Source organism: Coloeus monedula (assembly GCF_965178545.1).
Source record: "Coloeus monedula genome assembly, chromosome: 20".
Classification (NCBI taxonomy): Eukaryota; Metazoa; Chordata; class Aves; order Passeriformes; family Corvidae; genus Coloeus; species Coloeus monedula.
In genome coordinates, this window is record NC_138800.1 from 6,023,598 (window position 1) to 6,044,656 (window position 21,059).

Below are 21,059 nucleotides of genomic sequence, written 5' to 3' on the forward strand. Positions count from 1 at the left end.
CCTGTGGGTTTGGGGGTGCTGAAAGCACCCCTTCCCCTCGGAGAGGACCCAGACCCTACAAACAGGGCAGGAGGGACAGGGCACAGCAGCAAAGCTGTTTATTGCCTGTGTCTGTTCAGCACCCCCGGGGAAACCTGGGGTGGATTTCTCTTGTCAGCCAAGCACGGGGGCTCTCAGGCCATTTTTGGGTTAATCTGTCCCATCGCTGAGGCTCAGGACCAGCAGCCACCACCCTCTGGCCTTTCTGGAGCCTGGAGTGTGGTGAAATGAAGAGGAGGATCTTAATGGCACTTACTGGAAAGGTTGGCTGGCTCTGGGCTAGCTCTCGAGGGCACAGCTTGTGTTCCCCGGGATCTCATTCCCTGATTTTGTGCAAAATGCTTCTTCCAGTGCTCACTTGAGCTGCATCTCACTCTGGGGTGTCCCAGTCCTTCCCTGTGCTGCTGTGAAGGGAATTGGGTGGAGGAAAAAGAAGTTTTGCTTAACAAATTCTGTTTTAAGTGCTCTGCTAATCCAACCCCCTTGGCCCCGGTGGGATTTAAACATGTGCTTGTAGTTAATCAGGTATTTAAGTGGTTTTCTGACTTGGCAAGCCTGAGAGGAGATATCCCAGAGGAGAAGGAGGAGAGCAGAGTTGTGGCCTCCTGGCTGAAGGTGTTTGGAAATGGGGATGGTGAGGGCAGCAGTGTGAGTTTGGGGATGGGGGTTTAACCCGCTGTGACCCAGTTTCTCCTTTTGTTCAAGGGGGAGACATCAGAGATGACAAGAAAGGCAGTGGTTTGGTGAAACAGGGCAAGCTGGGATCAGTGTTTGTCAATAAATACATCCCAGCTGGCAGTGGAGGGCACAGGAGAGGTCCTGCCAGGGGCTGCTGAATTCCAGGACTGGCACCTCCTGGAGAGGAGGGCCCTGCCAGGCACCCAGGGTGAGACCAGAGGGGTTGAGAAAGGATTTTGAGGGAGATCACCTCCCCTCACTCTTTGAACAGCTACTTGGGGAACTCCCAGCTGTTTGTGGGGCTGCCCAGGAGAGGTTCCATGGAGTGTGAGGAAGATTTTCCCTTGGCTCATGGATTTCACCCCAGAGCCCCTGAGCAGGGTGGTTTTCCCACCTCAGTCTGATTTTCTTGCTGGGTATTTCTGCTGGGATTGCTCAGGAGGGGCTGCTCTGGGATTTGTCTCCACATAACCAGGCAGCATCACACAGCACTGGTGTTATTATGCAAAGTGTGGATTATTTAATCACACAAGTTTTTTTCTGCATTGATTTGCCATTGCTTTGAATCCCATTACAGGAATCTGCTTCATTAATGGACTTTGTCCATGCTCGAGATTAACTGGAGATGCTGGATTTGCAAATGAAAGAATTGAAATTCATGTTGTCCATGTTAATTACTTGAGTGATGCTGGCTTCCTTGGGGAAACCTTTATTTTTATTCCACTCCTGTTGCTTTGTCTTAATTCAGAAAACGAGTTTGGTGCTGTGGGATTGGGTTGGTTTTTCTCCTTTGCTGGAATTCCCTTTTAACCGTTGGGAAGGTACAAAGTGGTTTCATGGAATAGGCTGTTCCTGAGGATAAATTTTAATGCAAAAAAGGGTCAGGGAGCTTTTATTTCAATGTTTAGTTCAGCCCTACTTCCTCCTCTTTTGCTTTGAGCTAAAATCTCTCTGTAACTTGTTCCCTCTACGTTTTTACCTTGCAAAATCTCTTAATTCCTGCTGTCATACTCAGCCAGATTCCTGTGCTGAGTGAAGCAAGGCAGCTGTAAGGAGTAATTCCACTATTTTTGCTGGTGAAAAAACAGGGATATACCTGGATTTTGATATATCCAGGTATTGCTATTGATCCAAACCCATTTTTTCCCTCTGCTCCTGCAATGGTGTAAATGGCCCAAAGAAAGAAAAAAAGAAAAAAAAAAAGGCTTGGCATAATTTTGTGGGAGTCAGCTGCAATTTGTTCACTTAAATTATCTTTTTGTCATGCTCACATTATTCCACAGCAGCCAGCTTGGAGAGTTAATTGAATATTTGTGCCTCTCATAGATGCCTTCAATTACTTCCCTTGAATAACTCTGGCAGAGGGCTGTGATGAGGAATCACTGATGCTCATTTTCCGTATCAGAAATATCTGAGGTTTTATTCCAGCACCTATTAAAGGATCCCAAAGCATTCCTCCAGTCTCCCACCCTGAAATTCCATCCCTTTCAAGCAAAGTTTAGCATCCATTGAGTGTTAACAATGCATCTCTTCGTGGCTAATACAATAATAATCAGCTCAGGGCTTGGAAACGGAAGCAGGTTTTGGACAGCAGTTCTTGGGTTGCAGCCTCTCATTGTGTGTGCAGGAATGGATTGATTTCTTCTGGCTGCTGTGGGCGTGCCAGGAGGCTTCCAGGTGAGACAGGAACATCATTATTGATGCTGCAGGTTCTCTGGGAATTTCAGTGCCTTGGGATGGTGTGGGAATGTTTCCCAGGGCTGGGCAGAGCTGTGCCTCAAAACAGCCCCCCCCGATAAGTGTGGGCAATCCCCACCTCAGAATTTTTGGCTGCACCTATCAATCCCCTGAAATTATCAAGTTTCTTTCTCCATCGTTGGATTGCAACAGCTCTGCTGGCTCAGGAGGGCAAAGGGGGGCCATCAAAAGCAGCGTTTTTGAGTGGTTAAAAAAGCAAATGTGTTGTTTCACTTGGCTGTTCTGGGATTGCCTGCTCCTGGGAGCAGCAGATCAGGATGGGCTCAGAGAGGGCTTTTCACCCTTTGTACATCAGGAGACGCACGCTGGCCTCCTCCTGAAGTCTCTTGTGGTCACAGCTGCTGGGCCAGGACAACAAATCCTGATTCCCTCCTAAGCAGAGCCTGGCAGCTCATGCAGTGTTGTGTTAATTGTGAAGGGAGAGTGATTTGGAGAAGGTGGCTGGGTTAGAGCAGGGAGGAGTGAGAAGTGAGGACTCCCAGTCTCTCATTTGCTCTGTTAGACCAGAGCCAGGTGAGGCTGATCTTTCCTGCATCCTCCATCCCATCAGCCAGACCTCAGCTCTGGGAGGATCCCATGTCCTCTTGCTGTCCCAGGCAGAGGCTGCCTGACAGCAGCTGGGGACCATCTGGCCCAGCTCAGAGCATCTGTTCTGCTGCCATGCAGGGCTTTCCACAGCCAAATCCTGCTCCTTCCCCTGCCTCTTCCTTCTTCCCTTCCAGTTCCCTGAACTTCCAGAACCCGAATTACCCGTGAGACTCGTGCCCCTTTCCCACGGCTTAACGAGAGTGGCTGGCACACGGAGTCACCCGGGGGAGGACAGAGGGGTGGGAGGATGGACTGGCAGCACCAGCCTTGCTGCCTGTTTGATTCATTGCTGAGGCTGGGCCATCCGAGGGAGGGTTTTTGGACTCTTCCCAGCAGAAAAGGGGTGTCTGGCTCGTGGAATGCTGTAGGTGCAGGTGGGGATGAGGTGCAGATTGCACCAAGTGCTTGTGGGCTCAGTGTTGATCCAACAGCTCCCATCAGCTGGAGTGGGTGTGGGGAGCCTGGTCTGGGATTCCAAGCAGGGAATTGTGTGATTGGAATGCTGCTCTTGTACCAGGAGCCGTTCACTTGCTGCAAGCCCAGACACCGAGGCGGTCTCTCACAGGCAGTGGAAATTATGAGGGCGATTGATTCCTCCCCGTCTGACAGTGCCATCCTCTGCTTGGGAATCTCTTCCCCTTTCCTGCAAGGACCCCAGTTCTGCTTCTCTCTTTTGTTCCTGTAAATACTTATTTCAGAGATCTGTGTGTGTTTACTGCTTGTGAGCACAAGAGCTGCATGCGCAAATAAAAGTCTTTAGTGGCCATCGGGCATCTCCTGTCACCTTCCAAGGACAAGAATTGTCTGAGCCCTGGGTTACCTCCAAAAAAACCATGGGGGCCTGAAGCAAATCATAAAAATGTGACTGATATTGATGGGTGATCAGCTGCACAACAGATGGGGCTGGTTTTGGCTGGGAGAGCGGGCACAGAAACCACGCAGAGCTCTGCGCTTGCTGTGCTGGAAAACAAAGGTGAGAGCAGCATGAGTGGGATTCTCCTGCTCCAGTTGCCTCAACATTGAATGTCTAGGATCAGCTAATTGGAGGGGCTTTTCTTGGCAGGTAACTGAGAGAGACAACCTCATCCAGGGACTGAGTCAGCCCAGCTATCTTAGGGTAGGATGAATCACTATCATCATATGAATGACAGTAGACTGAGCTTAGGTGACAGCTCTGGCTCCTTCCCTGACAGGAGATAATAGGCAGCCTGTCCTCCAAGTCCATTTTCCAGCAGAGATCTAGAAGGCTTTTGCAAGTGAAAATAAGTTGGTTTTTTTTTTTTGCAGTTGGGAGCTGGCAGCACAGTGTGGTCGAGGCTGGGACTGATCCTGGGAATCAGCCCCGTGCTGGGGCAGGAGTTCTCTCTGCAGCCCTGAGAGCTACAGGTCACAGGGCAAAAGGGATGATAAATTTGAAGTTCTGCTCCTGAGCTGTGGTTTGGATACTCCAGGCAGCATCTGGGATGCTCTAGGAAGTTCTTTGGGCAGACACAGGAGGATGGAAATGGAGATTTGCTTCAATTGGTTATATTTTCTTTTAATGCTTCACTGCAGAGCTGTGAATGGGAGGCTGGAGTTAACGGGGTGGGTGTCGTGCAGGGGCGATGCATGAACCGTTTTCTTTGGGTTTTAGCCAGGGAATGTGGGGGGCTCTGGGTGGAACTGGCTCCTGGGAACTGAAGGGATGCAAGAGTGACCCCTCAGTTGTGCTTTGCTCAAACCCTCCTTAGACCTGTAGCTTTTTCTGCCTCTTCCCTTTGCAGGAGGAAAACTTGGTGGGATCACTCTCCTTGGGAGGGTTCTAAGGAGACTCTGGTGCCTCTGGGCAGAGCCTGCTGGCGGGCTGGGCTGTCACCCATCTGTCTGGGAGCAGCAGGAGGAAGTGACAAGTCCCACCAGGAGCCATCTGGTGCAGGCTCTGTGTGGCCAGCAGGATCCTGGCTTGGGGCTGGAGCCCCAGCTGGAGCCACAGCCCCTGGCTTGGATGGAAAACCAGGATGTGGGCAGCTCCTGTTGCTTGAGGAGGGATGAGTGGATCATATTTGGTGAGCTCAATGCAAAGAGTTGTGTTAAAGGCAGTGGTGGATAGGAATTGTTTGAGTTATTCACAGCAAATCCTGGAGTCACCTTACCCAAACAGCATTTCCAGGCTTTTCCTGGGATCCCACTGGCTCTGTAAACCAGGAAAGCTGAGGCTACATCCACTCTGTTGAAGAAGTTTTAACTGTGGTCTGGCCAAACTCCAGTTGGAGTCCCTGCCTTTGCCTGGCAGCGTGAAATAAAAGAGCATTTTTCTGCAATTCTCCTTGGTTGTTTATTATCTGCATGGCGGCGTCACATCTCTGCCCATTAATCCAGCTCTCCAAGTCCCTCCAATTCCAGCCTCCTGGAGGGAGTTCAAGCTGCCACCATTTATTATTTGAGTCAGTCTGCCAGGGAAGTGTGTGCTCCTTCCCTGAAGCATCGACTCCCTGCTCTCACTGCACACTTGCTCAGGGCTGGAATGAGCAATTTGTGGCTCCCAAACCAATCTTAACTCTGTGAAACAGAAAATACCCCACATATTTAAACTCTGGTTTTACTCCAGCCTGGTGGGTTGGACACCAGAAGCGGTTGCTGGTTTGTGTGGAGGCTCCCAGGGTGGTTTTGTGATGCTCCATCCAGATATGCTGGTCCCATCACAGCTGCCCAGTTGCAGCTGAGCTCCCAAATGCTGCCTGCCCTCCTCAAAGGTGCAAATTCGGGCATCTTTGTGTGGCTGAGGGCTGCTTTTTCCCAAAATGTGTTGGAACATCATTACCTTTGGGGTGCTTTGCTCTTCTCTCAACCAGAAATTGATTCCTGCCTCAAAAATCTTTTTGGGGAAGAGTAGAAGGAAGTGGTGAGACTTTTCCTCATAAAGGGTCGAGCAGAAGGATGTGTCCTCCATCCAGAAAAATGGGATTGAGTGGGGTTGAGTCACATCCCACCCCTCTCTCCGAGCTGACCTCCTCCCTCCCTACACTGATCTCACCTCATGGAATCATTTTTCCCACATAACTTGGAGCAGGTGATGGATGCAACACTGCGTTAATCCTTCCCTTGTTTACAACACCGACCTCCCTGCTTGGAAATTCAGGATGCTGCCCTGAATTTAGTGGAGATAAAGGAGTTGGAGAAGAGGTGCTGGCCAAAACAGCAGCTCTTGGGATATTTGGGAGCAGCTGTGATGAGGTGTTTTGCACAGGAACCTCATTTGGGCAGCAATAACTCCGTGTTGGTGAAAACAACAACAGCAGAGGCTGCTTTCTCAATGACTCCTCACATGGACCTGCTGCATTTTCCCCTAATTACAGCTCCATTTGCAGTGATAAATGGTTTAATAAGCAAAAATGGGCTTGGCTGGGGTTGGTTATGGCTCTGTGTGGCTTGGGGGATGTTGGTCTCATGGAAACACAACTTGGAGCTTCCAAAGCCTGGGAGCTGCAGTTTTTGACAGCAGAAAGGAATAAAAGTTGTTTTACCTGACATGAGGGAAATGTAAGCTGGGGGTGCAGCTTCCAGATGTTTTGCTTGGGTGGTGTTGGTCTGGATCTGTTGGAGAGTGGATGGTGAGCTCTGAATTTTGGGGGAAAAGGGCTGTTTTGGTGGTTGTGCTGCAAACAACAGGTTGGGGCACAGCATCCCTTCTGCAGAGTAGCAGGGCTGACCCTGCCTCTCACTTGGCTTGGGGTTTTCTTTTCAAGAATAGTTGGGTTTTCTTACACCTCTCATGGCTGTGGCTGGGGAATTTCTGTTGTTGGCTGCTGGAGGAAGACTTTACATTTTTGTGCTGGATTTTTTGATATAAAGTTCAAATTCAGGGTGGGGTAGGTGGTTGGATTTTTTTGTGGGTTTTTGTTTTTTGTTTTTTGGTTTTTTTTAATCTAATAGCTTTACACTGCTTGATTTACCGAAGACTCCTCCTGTGGGAGCTCAGCTGGTTGGTGGCAGGAAGCTCTCCCTGCAGTGGATAAGGATGGATGAATGGTTTGGCTTCCAGCTTCCTAAAGCTGGAAACAAGTGGGATAAACTGCAGAGAAGTTATGGGTGATTCCTGTTTGAAAATTCCCCTTTTTCCTGTCACCACCTGCAGAGACATTCCCATTTTCCTGTCACACGTGGACAAAACACCCCAGCAGAGTGCAGGGGTTTGGATCCACTCCTGAACACCCCTCTGATCTATCCTGAGACAGCCATGCCTGGCTCATAAATCCTATCACTTTAAACCCTTATTTATTTGCAATCTGCACTTGCTGTCCAGGTAAAACCCCCTGGGAAAAGGGAATGTGCTGAAAAAAAGTGACTGGAGCCAGATGCTGGGCGTTTTCTGCAAAGCCAGTGATTGGTGATTTGCTGCTGACAGCATGAACTGGTGTTAAGTTATTAAATTGCAGATGAGCTCATCACTTGGCCTCGAACAAGTTTCAGCCTTGAGAGGCTTTAAAATATTGCATGTGGTGGAAAAGAGACAATGCTGGTGTGGCAGAGAGGTTGGGGGAGCAGCTGAGAAAGGCATCTGTGCATAAAAAATGTGGGACCAGCAGGGAGGAAGGAAGGCGCCATGTGAAAAACGTAATGTTCTCCCAGGAGAGAGGAGGAGAAATTCTCTGATTTATGAGCTGGACGTTTTAATTTTAGCTGAGGAGAAGATGGTGAAGAGTTTTGAGATGCTTGCAGAGAAGGGGTGAGATGCTGAGCCTGGTTCAATCCTGAGAGGTCCCAGTGTGAGCGGGATTAGTTGTCCCAAATCCCCAGCCTGGCCCTTCGGTAGTGCCTGGTGTTTGCCATAATGACCATGCACCAAATCCAGCTTTTATCTGATGTTTGCTTAATCCTAAAGCTGAGCTTTACCAAACTGGGAAGGTGACATCCACGCTGCTGTTTGGAAGAGTAGGAGTTTCCTTCGGGCACTTCCCTGCCCAATTTCTATTTCTTACTTTCTTGCAAAGGAGCCCAAGCTCTCTCCACGCTGAGATTAATTCATTTTCTTTTTGAAGTACAGCTTGGCAGAGGCCATAAATCCATCTGGCCACTTGATTTTTCCAACTGGGCAACTCAGTGGCTGGGTTGGGTTTTGGGCCGCTTGGATTTGTCATTCTGAGGCTTTTTTGGTGCTCCCAAGGCAGAGCAGCCTCACAAATGTGTGGTTTTTAACTGCCTCGGCTCTTTTTTGACTAAAAAACCAGTTTGCAGTCAAAGAGTTGGGGTTAACTCAGGCAGTGCTGCGGGGCTGATCCTAAAAATACCAAGGAAACCAGTGGGATAAACACTTGTCACCTCGTTTGTGGCCTGAGCTGTAATTGCTGTAATGTGAGATCCCTCGGGCTGCTGTGTCAGAAGGCACAATGGAATTTTTTTAAGTGTAGATGTTTGTTTTCAGCCTGTCTGAAATCACAAAGCATCAACACCTACAAGCAATGCGCTTTCCCGTGGGTTTTTTGGGGCTGGAGCATCTCTGAGCTCAGCACAAGCTTTAATTTATTGCAATTGATTTAATTTATTTATTGGCTTGTGTTTGCCATGAGGAAAATCTTTGAGCCGGGTGCCACCAGCTCCATGGGAAGTAAAAAGAGTTCAAAAAGAAAGAAAAAGAGTATTTGGGTATTCTAGACACAAATTTGGATTTATTTGAGGTAAAAGGAATACACTGGATATAATCCTTCCCCTCTCTATTCATACAGTGATGAGTTTGCTGCCAAAATCCCTCAAATTATTATGTCTAAGAATTACAAAGCATAGAAAGCAGCTTTGGAGGGGACCTCGGGAGGTCTGGCCCATCCCTAGGGCAGGATCAGCTCCATCTGAACTGCTCCTGACACCACCTTGTCCAGTCCCCACTGGCAGAGCTTCCACCCCTTCCCAGTCAGTCTAATCCAGCAATTGGCTTTTCCCCCCACTCCAATCCATCCTCCTGCTGCAGTTTTAGGCTCGTTCTTCCCTCCCTGTGCCCCAGAGCACATCCATGCTGCACTTACTCTCCAGTTGCAGTTTTGTGTGGTGTTCCCGGGGGTCATCTTGGATTTTATCCTGTTGCAAGGGTGTTGTGAACTCAGTGGGTTGATGAGGGTGATCCTGCAGCCCTGAAGCCTCTTTGCTGGGCAACTGAAGGCCAGGAGTGCAGCTTCCCTCAAGGTGACCCAAGGTGTCCCTTCCTTCTCTCTATCACCAAAACTGAGGGAAAAACAAAAACTCTCCAACACCATTTTTAGTGGGAGCTGCTGGGGATCGTTTTTCCCCTTGGCTCCTCCACCAGTGAGAGCTGATTTTAAGATCTGCTGGCTTTTACATCCCAGCTAACCTTGCTCCTTTGTCCTGTTCCCTGCAGGATTTAGGGATGGAGTCGACCTCTCTGGATGATGTCCTCTATCGATACGCCAGCTTCCGAAACCTGGTGGATCCCATCACTCACGACCTGATCATCAGCCTGGCAAGATACATCCACTGCCCCAAACCAGTAGGTGCCACGGTCTCCTCACGCTCTGGGATTGAGCTGGCTTGGGAAACTGGGAATGTGGAGCTTCTCCTTGAGTGCCAGGCAAAAATCCTCCCAGCTTTTGGTGGGTTTGGACCAAGAGGATTTTGCAGCTGAACAAGTGATATTTGCTAATATTGGTACTCCTTTTGGTTTGTGTGTGGCATTTTTAAGCTCTTCCTGGCAAGGGATCATCCATGGGTGGATGCCTGGACCTGCAGGCATCACTCTCCTGTATTTGCTGCTCATATCAGGTCTTTAATTTCCTGTGAGAGTGTCTGAAGGGATGGAGTCATTCACTGCTGCTTCTTGTGGATGTTTTACTCAGTTATAGCCTCCACCAGTGTTTAAAAAAGAAGGAAATTGCTGTTTTTTGGAAGCATTGACAGATTTCTTTCATGTCACGAGGCAAAGCCCCAAAGGTGCTGCTCGGGCTGTGTGTCTTCCTGGGCTGTGGTGTGAGTCTGACTCTGAAGGGCTTCATAAAACTCTGTGCACTCAGTAAAATGTGGTGGGAAGGGTGGAGTTGCTGCAGCAGCGTGCAGGGGACACCAGGGACCCACATCTCATCTCCAGACACCAAGGATGGCTGTCCCATGTCCTACAGTGTGACATCAAGATGGAGACACACCCCTGTGCTGTGCAGGGATAGCCATAGATCCCATTCCCTGTGGAGAGTAAGATCTTTTCCTTTCTCCTCCCCCATGAGCTGGGAAAGTGGAGAAACCTCTCGTGCCGGGCGTGTTTCCAGGCGGAGAGGCCCCATTCCCCTGCTGAGGTTGCCCTTTGCCAGAGCACTGTGACTAAGCTGGTTTCTCCTTCTGAGGGTGAGCCATGGCCAAGGAGAGCTCTGTATTCCCTATAAAAACACCCCGAGGCCACTCCTGAGCGTGGAGCTGCTCCACTGCCAAGCTCTGTCTCTCCCTTGTCCCCCTGCAGGTTTCTTTTGCCACCAAAGGCTGTGGAGGAGGCAGAGCCAGGGTAAGCAGAGAGATGCAAAGTCCTTATTCTTCTGCTCAGCCCTGGCAGGCACATCTGGTGACAGTTCTGGGCTCCTCAGGACAAGAAGGGCTCCTGGAGTGGGGCCAGAGTGGGGGGGACACAGAGGGTGAAGGGCCTTGAGCATCTCTGACAAGGAAAGGCTGAGGGAGCTGGGGCTCTTCAGCCTGGAGAGGAGATGCTGAGAGGGGACCTCATCCCTGCCTGTCCCTGTCTGCAGGGACACAGCAATGGGACAAGAGGGATGGGCAGGAACTGATGCCCAGGAAGCTCCACCTGAAATTGAGGAAGAATTTCTTCCCTGGGCAGGTGAGAGCTGGAACAGAGACCAGGGAGGGTGTGGAGCTTCCTTTCCCTGGAGATACCCCAGAGCTGTCTGGACACAATCCTGAGCCATGTGCTGTGGGATGACCCTGCTGGAGCAGGAAATTTGGGCCTTCCAGCCTGACCATTCTGGGATTCTGTGGTGGCAAAACCCCAAATAAATCAGCCTGTGCAGCACTGAGGCTCTTACTCCGCATGAGATGATTTTTGGATGCCCTTGGTGCTCTCCCCATCCTTTGTACAGCTCAAAGCACCACACCAGGCATGGATGGATGGATGGATGGATGGATGGATGGATGGATGGATGGGTGTTGCCTTGGAGAGGGAAGCAGGATTGTGCAGGTGACAGAGAACAACTCCAGCAGCAGCAGCAGGGTTGTGCTGCAGCTCCTCATTGGTGGCTTTGCCTTGCTCAGGTTTGGGTGCCACCGGCTGTGCTTTAAACCCTTCTTTTTTTTGGCAGCTGAGTGAAAATTAATTTCATCCCAGTGTTTCGTGGTGGTTTCCTGAGATACTGATGTTCTCTAAGTCCCCAGAAACTTGCAGGTTTTAGTCACCAGTGTTATTTTCCAGTTTCCAGCCCTCTCTTCCCCCAGACCTATTTCACTTTGACAGAGCCTTGGCACGATGTGTGAGAACAGGAGAATGCTCAGGGCCAGGAGTGCTGCAGAAATGTTGGCTTTTGCTCTGCATCCTGTGGCACAAATATACATAAATACATAGGCTGAGGCAGCTGGGAGCTTGTCCTTATCCATCCAGAGGTGGATGGGCCTGACCTGGACCCTGGTCCCTGTTAACCTTCTCTTTTAAATATGTCCCTGCTCAGGGTTATTGAGTCTTCCCTCCTCCCTCCTGGAGAGGCTTTCCTGACTCTCTGTACATTGCTTTTTTCACTCAGCTTCTATTTATACCACCCTCAGCTTAAAGGTGACCCCTTGGTCTCTCCTCTGAGCTAAAATAAAAATTGAATCGTTTTTCCGAGCCCTGGATAAACACGGCCTGATCTGTATGGCCAGGAAAGAGTTGGCCTGGGCTCTCCAGTGTGGCTGGGGCATTCAGGGGATGCTTATTCCAGCCAGCAAATCCAAACCAGCAGCAAGGCAAGAACTGTAACTTGTGCTGGAGGGGGCTGGAGTGCTGTGAAGGAGGAATTTGGGATGTGGAAATCATTGGGGATGAGTTTTGTTTGGTGGTGTATGGCTGGATTGCGTCTCCCAGGCCCTGCTGAGATCCCAGCCTGGCCCAAGTGCTGGGGTGCAAAAGGAGCCAAGGAAAAGCTCTTTCCCAGATCATTGGAAATCAGGGGTTGGATTTGGTCCCATCCCTGCTTATGAATGTGTGTGATGCAGTTCAAGCAAACCTTGGTGCTTGAGTGCAACTCTTGTCAACCTTTGGCCTCCTGAGGCCTCGCGAGGGGCAGATTTGCTGTTCAGGAAACTCAGATTGTGCAGGAAGTTTTCCAGCAAGGAAAGGGGGTGATCAAAGACATCTGAACAGGTGTTTTCTCTCCCATGCCCAGTCTTTTATCCTCCTGCCTCTCTTCAGTGCCAGCCTCATGGAAAAGGTTCCTTAGAGAGCAGCTCAGCTCCAAAGCCACTTCCCAAAACCCAGTGCCAGGGTAAGGAATCAGTGGGTGCTGCTGGTGCCCTCAGCCCTCAGGATGACGTCTGCCTGTCCCCATGGCCAGGAAAAGGGGACAAAATACGTGGCAGAGCCACGTGGTGTGGGATGGAGCAGCCAGGGCACCCCAAATCTCCTGCAGCTTCTCCGGTTTCAAGCAGGAAGGAGCTGAAAACACAAACTGCGTAAGAAGCGAAGGGCCCCCGTGAAAAATTCACAGCTCTCTGTGCCAGAAGGGATATCTGGCCTTGAACTCTTGGAAAATTAAAGCAATTCCCTTTTTTCCACAGAGCAAAGCCACGTGTGTGGATGACTGATGGCTGTGATAGCGAGTGAGTCAGGCTTCCCTCCAGCGTGAGGACTCGTTGGATTTGGGATAAGCTCTGGGGGAATGGGGAGCCTTGGGCAAGGCTGGTTTGGGGCTTGTGACCTTGTGCTGTTTCACTGCATCCCCTAGGATGTACCTGGAAGCTCCTCCAAGCCCTGAAGGCTGCCCAGAGTGAGATTTTGGCTTTGCTGATCCCCATCCTGCTGCTTTCTGCCAAGGAAGGCTTTCCTGCCAGGGAAAGGCTGGCACAGCAGCTTAGCAAAGCCCCATCCCAAAATCCAGCTTGGCCTGGCCATTCTCCTCCTGGTGCCTGCACCTCTTGGGCAGCAGCTCCTCCAGGACATCAGGTGGAAGATGTGATCCTGTTTTAACACAGGAGGGTGGCTTTGGGTAAATAGCTCAGCTTGGAAGCTGTGTGCAACAGGGAACATCATCCTCACCTTCCCCACTGAAATTCAAGATACAGGGGGACAGGGAGAGTTTTTAAAAGCTCTTTTAAGCAGCTGGAGAGTGGAAGCAAAGTGGATTTTGCCCTGGGTGGATGGAAGATCTGTTTTCCTGTGTTATTTGAGCAATTTTTGTGTGGCCACATCCCTGGCTCTGATGTCTTTTCCTGCCTGAGCTCTAAATTGATCAAGTTTTCAGGATGGCTTTGATGCCATGAATTGTCACCCATGAAAACAAGAAAGCATGGAAAGGAAAAGTGGGTATTGTGACCTGGATTGAATAATCCATTTCTAACCCTCCTTCAGCCCTGTGGGATGAGGACTTAACTTACAAATGATACTGAGATTTTTATACCCTGCATTTTGAAAATGTGTTATTTCTGTCGGAGCTAAAATGAGCATTTTTCTTCTTATTTACTATCCCTCTGTGCTGTGCCATGTGGCTAAAACTGTATTAATAGCCTCAGTTTGTGCAGGATGAAGATAATCAGGGCACCACAACCACCAGCTCAGGGCCTTTATCCCCAAACCAAACCCATAATACAGCTCCTCTGCCACATGTGTTATTATTTGAGCTGGAATTCAAATTATCATTCCACATTCCTGACATCAAATTTGTTTTTCATCAATATGAGCTGAAATGATGGGTATGAAGTGGTGACAGTTTGAGGGACGCTCCAGCACAGGGTGATCTTGTCAACCCCAGTGAGATTTTTACCTCTCCCTTTTCCTCTGAGGTGTGCAAGGAAAATCTCACCCAGCTCTCAGATTCCAAAGTGCTCCGAGAACACTGAGTATTATTTGCTTTCTGCTTTAAGAAACATCATAAAAGGAGCTGATGTATGACCAAAACCCCTCTGAACCCCCAAATATATGATATAAAAGCAAAGGGGATGATGAGGATTCAACTTAATTCTGTATTAATGGCTCGCTCTGGTTTTGCTGGTCTTGCTCCAAGTGTGACAATCCCTCTTTGTGGGTATTAAGGACATCTGCAATATGTGGAGATGTCCTGGAGTAGGGAAAAAGGCTGGAAAGCTCAGACCCCACAGAGGGCAGTGAGTTCTTTGCAGATTTGATGTTGTGCTCTCTGCTCTGCAAAAAACAGTGATGTTCCTTCCCTGAAGCTTTTGTGTGAGAGCTGAAGCTGAGCTGAGTGCCTGGGAAATGGGGGGAAATTGCACTTTGCAGGGGTTTTAAGCATTAAATCTAAAAAGGAATAATGGCAAGGTCTGGATGGGCTGTGATGGTTCCATGACTGGGAACTCGCTGGTTTTTTGTGTAAAATGGGACCTGAGCCCTGCCTGATCCAAACCCTGTGGGATGCAAGGAGGCCCCTGGATCCTTTTCCCTCTCAGCCTGAGGAATGTGCTCCCAGCATCCCAATTTCCACATGAAATTGGAAATGTGACCAGTTAATCACACTCTGATTATAAAATCCTTTCGGTTGGAAAAGTCTGAAGCTCATCAAGTCCAACCCTTAACAAGCCCAGCATGGCCAAGGTGACTTTTATCAAACTTGTCATCATTTTGGGTTGCTTAAGCCCAAAATCTCACCGCCAGCTGGCAGAATTGCCAGGCCCCTTTTTTTTCTCAGCTCCCATAATACCAGGACGACCTTTCCCAACCATCTGCAAAGCCCTGGAAATGCCACAGGGTGGATTTTTATCGGCTTGGAGATGGATTTTTGCAGTGCCTCCCAAATGTCAGCTGCGAGGGATGTGCTCAGCTGCCCATCTTTCTTCCCCCAGAGCATCTTGGTGACAGCAGTTGTAGGTGATGGGCATCATCACATGGGTTGGATGATGAAATGATTAAAAAGAGGATTTAAAAAAAGTGGAAAAGATATTTCAGTTACCTGTGGGTGAGGCTGTAGTTCCCCAGTTTAACTTTGAGTCTTTCCTAAGGACCTTTTCACCTTTCCATCTCTGAGTGTCCCCAAGGGAAGTGACAGATGAAGAACCAGCCACCTCATTAAACAGTACCAACACATTTTATTGATGTTTTCTGCTGGTAATTGGCGCTTGAGTTCAGCTCATTTAGGTTTTAATCAGAACATCATTTCCCTCCGAGGAAGGGAGGGGATTGAGTCCCTGCCCCTGGCAGGAGGGTGATTTATTTACGTGGTGGGGAGCTGTCCTGGGGGATGGCTGGAGGGGAGAGCTGGCACTTGGAGGGGGTTTTGAGATCTATTTCTAGCCCAGCTCACAGCTGTGGGAACACCGAGCAGGAAAATGTTCTGCTGGCAGTGTGGATTGGCAGAAATAAGCAGCTTAATAAGGAAACTTTGAGGGGTTTCATGGTGTCCTCTCTGTTGCTAAACCTCTGCTGGTGAGTGAGGGATTGATTGTGGCCACATCTGAACTGGTTCAGGCAGCAAAGGCTGCTCACTATCTGCCCAGGGGGGTGAGAGAAGCTTTAATAAATATTATGACCCAATCTGAGCACTTTTGGGGCTACAGTCAACTCGTTTTTCAACCCTGACCACTGAAAGCTGGCAGTGCTCAGGGTACATTTTGATTCTGCTGCTCTCCTGCAGCATTTGGGGAAGGGATGGAGCTGGTGCCATGTTCCAGAGGCTCTGCCCCAAATCCTGCCTTTGCCCCATGCCATGGGCTTGAAGAAAAATCCAAAACCCCCCCAAATTTCAGCTTCTTTGCTGGGTCAGGCTTTGCAGGGGGGTTCCTGGTGCTGCAGGATGAGCTGAAAGCAGGGAGGATAAACCACTGGGACTTCCAGCAGCCCTTTCCTGGCTGCTCCCTGCAGCCCTGAGTGAGGAATGAAGAGCACTGTCAGCATTTCCCAGCCGGGAGAAGCAAAGCCTGGATTTGGGAAGGGCTGTGCACAACGCTGCACTCCAAACACCTCTGGAGCTTGGAAGCACTCCCATTTCTAGGGCTAATCCTGAAATTGGAAGAGTTCCTGGCATTTACCCTGTCTGCAGCATCCCAGCTGCCTTGCCAGGTTATTTCTTGGAGCAAGGAGAAGTTTGTCCCTTTGCTGCTGAGCTCCAAGCTTTCCTTGACTGCTCCCAGCACAGTCACCTTGCTGGGACAGCTCTGCAGCCCTTGGTTTGGCTGTGCCACAGGTCTGAGGTGCTTTCACCCAGATTTGGGGTGGCTCAGGACCCTGTGGGGTGCTGATGAAGCCAGAGGAGCCCCTCTGGTTCACCCCACGGGTGCCCTCCTTTCCCTGGGGATCACCAGGGGAGTGCTCCTTCCAGAGGAAGGAAGGATTTGAAGAAAAATAAGAAATAAATAAAAGCCAAGAGCTGAGTTTTTGTAAATAGGGAAGGTGCCAGGAGGTTTTCCAGCGATTGCTCTTCCTCGGTGGCAGGGACTGTGATTCCTGGCCAAAGCCCAGCAAGTGATTATCTCGAGTTTGGGGTATTTGGGGATTTGGGTAAGAGCTTTATCCCACCCTTCCCATCTTCAAAGAGTTTTGCAGTCATTGGGTAATTTGCTAAATCCTGCTGCTTTCTCTGTCACTTTCCTTTTTCTCTTGCCATCCGTCTTTCCAGGAAATCCCCAGCACTGCTCCTGGGTCTGCATCCCTAGTTTCCCATCTGCTTGGAGCACTTGGAAGTGACCCCACTCCCTCCAGCCTCATCTCATCCCGGAGCTGCTGCTGTGAGAGCTTGGATACACTCGACTGCTGCTTCCTTAGCTCTTTTTTCCTTAAAAAAATTAGGAAAATCCCCAGTTCTGCTGTGCCTCCGAGGGCCCCACGGTGGTTAACGAGCTGGAGATGAGCGTTGTGCCCTTTCCCTGGGATTCACATTTGCAGGGAACAACAGGGACTGGATGTGAGGGGGTCCTGCCACCCCTCCCCAGGCTCCCAGGGCTGAGAACACCCAGGGAATGATAAAAATATCCCAGGGATGCTCCAGCAGCGATGAGGGACTGGACTGGCCTGCGCTTCCCGTGGGATCCGATGTGCTGCGGCTGATCCAGGCTGGGAAAGTCTCTCCATGATGTCCCAAATGTGGGACATAAATAACCCAATAATCCACATCTGGTTTCACCCTGGGAGCAGAGGGGGGACAGAGGAGGGTGAGTGGTGCCTGCATTCAGCAGCAGAGGCAGGTGCTGGGCTCACACCTGCGCTTCCAAGGGGGATTTTCCTGGAGAAATGTCAGTTTTCCTCTGAAATTCATCCTCCCTGTGCCATCCATCGAGTGGCTTTGAGCACTCTGATTCCAGCAGCAGCACCTCAGGGGTTTTTCTCTTGGCTGTAATGATTAACCTGTTGTTTGCTGAGATGTTTCCAGAGCGATGAGGGGCCCTCCTGGATTTTTAGCTGCTCCCTTTGTTTTCTGGCAGCTCTATCAGCAGGATACTGATGGATTTGGCATTAAAATGCTGCTCCAGTGACCTTTCCAGTGGCATCTGAGTGGCCTTCCCATAATGGCTTTGTTTGTAGCACTCAGGTGGCTCCAATTTCTCAGGAGTGGGGATGCTCCAAGGCCTCCTCCCCACATCTCAGTCAGGATTTTGAGGCCTCACAGACAGCGCCAGGAAATGCAGCACACACCTCCCTGCCATTCCCCACACTGCTCCCATTCCTCCTTTTCCGTGGAAGCTGAGCTGGGTACCCTCCAACAGCTCTTAGGGAAGATTTTTTTTTTTTTTTTTTTTGCAATTTCCCTTTATCTTCCATGTTCCCCTCCGGGCTGTCCATCACCTCGGATTTTATTGCCTGCTCTAATTGCTTCTCTGAAGTCCAAATGCAATATTACTCCGGGATCCGTTGGAATAACTTCCTGAGCTGCTGCAATCCCGTTCATCTCCTATTTCTGCCTCTCTTGATAAGCCCTATTGTACATTGCTTTTCATTTTGGTGTGTCAACACCAAGGCTGAGGCTCTGCACTTTGGCCTTTCAGCAAAGCAGGTTGGGGAGTGCTGCCTGCAGCGGGAAAAATGTGCAAAAATTGGGTTTTATTACATTCCTTTGTTTCTACAGATTTTGCCTTTCAGTGTTCTGCCACTGCTGCAGCTCCATCAGCTCCTAATTTGGGCTAATTCAGGGTTTAATTGTCTTTGGTGCTTTGTGGTTGTCCTAAGTGAGCACTCAGTGCTGGTGGGATGCCCATGGGTTTGTGGGGTCAGAGCTGGACCGGTCTGGCTGGAATTTTTAAGAGTTGAAGAGCAACAAATCCTTTCCTGAGGGCAAAAGAATGACCCTGGCTGGTGCTCAGTCCATCTTGGGAAGGTGACCACCCACTCCCATCTCTGCAGCCAGGGTGAGCTGTGACAATCCCACAAATTTGAGGTTTCCAGCTTTGGCAGATTTGCCTGGAATCAGAGGATTTGGGGGTTTTTTTGAATCATGAAGTTAAAACATGCTCAGTGTTGGGTTCATTGGGTGAAAGCCAAGGACCAAGGAGTTAACGGGACCTTCTGGAGATGGGCCAGGCAGGTCCCCTCAACCAGGTCCTCCCTGGTTGTCCCTGCAGGCCCCTCCTGCCCACAAGTGAAGCCCACTCCCATTTTGCACCAGTTGCTGCCTTTCCCCCTCATTGAGTTTTATGCTGCTGTCAAGCAGGACTCCACAAAATGTTCATTTTCCCCTGGCATGGAGCCCCTGCCATCTGCTGCAGGCCACCTTCAGCTGCCAGCGTGTCAGGTTGCTCCAAAAAGGTGGTGAAGGGCCAGAAGTGCTGCTCAAGGTCTGTATTCTCACCCTGGTTTGCAGCTAATTACAGCCACAACCTTTAATTATTCTTAGGCAAAAGCATTTTCGGTCTGGGGGCACCGACCTGATCTCTGTCAGTGTGGGCACAGGGTTTGGAATCTGGAATTCCACGGGATGGTTTTGTAGCTGGCTTTGGGGTTTGCCAGCTGATGGGGTGAGTTTTCTGATCAGCACCTCCCAAATTCTCCTTCCTGTGCTAAAAGGTTGCTGCTGGATGGGAAATTTTGTGGGATTTCTAATAAGGTATTATCAAACTCTGATTTTTCCTTGGTAGAAGATTGGTTTGAAAAGCCTTAAAAAAAACACCCTTTTTCTTTAGCTTTTATTTATGTTACTTCAGACTTTTACCTCTTTTTCCTCTTCTACCTTCTTGAAGAAGGAATTTTTGGTGGTAAAACCTCTATCCAAGCAACACAGAAGGAAAAGAGTGAGGTTTCCACTATGAACAACATTCCCTATCCAAACATCTGGAGCTGTTTGCTGGCTTTGCATTGTTTCTGTGCAGCTTTTCTGTCTTTTATTTTTGTTTCTGTGCATCTTTTCACATTCTCTCAGCAGGATGTCCCACAAACCACTAGCAATTCCTAATATTTGGGGTAGTTTGATAGGAAAACCCCCCTGCATTCAGGGATGTAGGACCTGATTTGATGCTGGGCTCTGACTGTGTGGAAGCCCTGTGGATCCACAGAGATCATTGCAAAATACAACAAAAAAACCCCCTAATTCTTATTAAAAGGGTTTTCATTAACTTGGTTCCATTCCTCCTCTAATTTGAATTAAACCAGGCAGGATTTATTTTCAAAAGGATTTCTGCTCTGTGCTACGGGGTGGTCAAATTGATCAGCCTAAAGCCACGATGGCACTTGATTTGGGATTTATTTTTGGGATCTGTCGCTCCACTGTGCCAACATCTGCTTCCCTTTGGGCATCACCCCACCTCCTCTCTTCCCAGAGGAGCCTGAAAGGAGGGAAGGGGAATTGCAACACCCTCGTGGGGATATTTGAAGGACGCCTCCCTGGAGAGCTCTTCCAGGGGCATTTTTCATGCCTTGCCCAAGGAACTCAGCCATGCAGGAGGAGGGATTTGGGATTTGGGGTGCACCCCTGGATGTGGCTGCAGGTAGGAAGAGTCACCAATCCCTGCATTCACCTCCTGGCTGATGGGATGTTTTGACCTTTGGGGAATGGTGGATTGAAATCTTTTCCTACCTCCTGATCTCCCAGGATTTGCTGGAGAAAACTCCATTGGGGCTTCCAAAGGCAAATCTGGGACTGGCTGCAGCACAGATGTCTGCAAGCAACAATAGGCTGAGCTGAGCCCCACGCTGTGAAAGCAAAGGGGGGAGGGAGGAAGAAGAAGAAAGGGAAGGGAAAAAGCAAAGCAGAAAATCATTAGAGATGACTTCAGCCCCTCGTGGCAACATCAAAAGGGAAGAGTCGTAAATTCGGATCCCATTAAACACCGGGGGGAGCAGGAAAAGCCGTTTTGGGGCCACAGCTGCAGGTTTGGGGTGGGCAGAGCTCTGTCCTGGGTTTGTGGCGTACACTGGGGGTGGCTGACATGGCTTTGACTCCCTGATTCCCTGAGATCAGGGGATCCCAGGAGTGTTTGGAGTCTCCATTGCCACTTTAGGGATCTCACAGGGTGTGAATCCCTCTCACATGGGTTCATTTTCACGTTTCCTCTCCGTTTTGCTGTCATCCTTTCCAAAGCCCAAGGTCTGTCCCTACCCCAGCACGAGTCCCTGGGGATTTGCTCTCTTTGCTTCCCGCTAATTTGGGATAACTGATTGGATACACATTAAAGCCATTGAGGATTTTCTCTCCTGGGGCTTCCCAGGGCATGTCTCACTGGTTTATGCCTTTGTTTAACTGGATAATAATTCCATTTATCATTGTGAACATGGGGGTTTTTTGTCTTTCAGCTGTTTGAGGTTTTTTGCTTAATAATGCAAACTATTATCCCATTGTCTTAGCTGATCATTCGAGACAAAAAAAAACCCAAGGATGAGGATTTGGAAGGAAATCTCTCATTGTCTTTATTTTTCAGGTGTGAAATAGGTCCTGTTTTAAGGTTCATTGTCTGCTGAA

General features: G+C 49.4%; 1 protein-coding gene across 1 annotated transcript in view; it reads left to right on the forward strand.

The window, feature by feature from the left end:
* LRRC75A (leucine rich repeat containing 75A) overlaps positions 1-21,059 on the forward strand; it is a 58,553-nt gene that overhangs the window by 13,403 nt on the left and 24,091 nt on the right. The window contains exon 2 of the mRNA XM_082294796.1: positions 9,410-9,538. Coding sequence (XP_082150922.1) covers positions 9,410-9,538 — 129 coding nt within the window. The remainder of the gene's footprint in view (positions 1-9,409; positions 9,539-21,059) is intronic.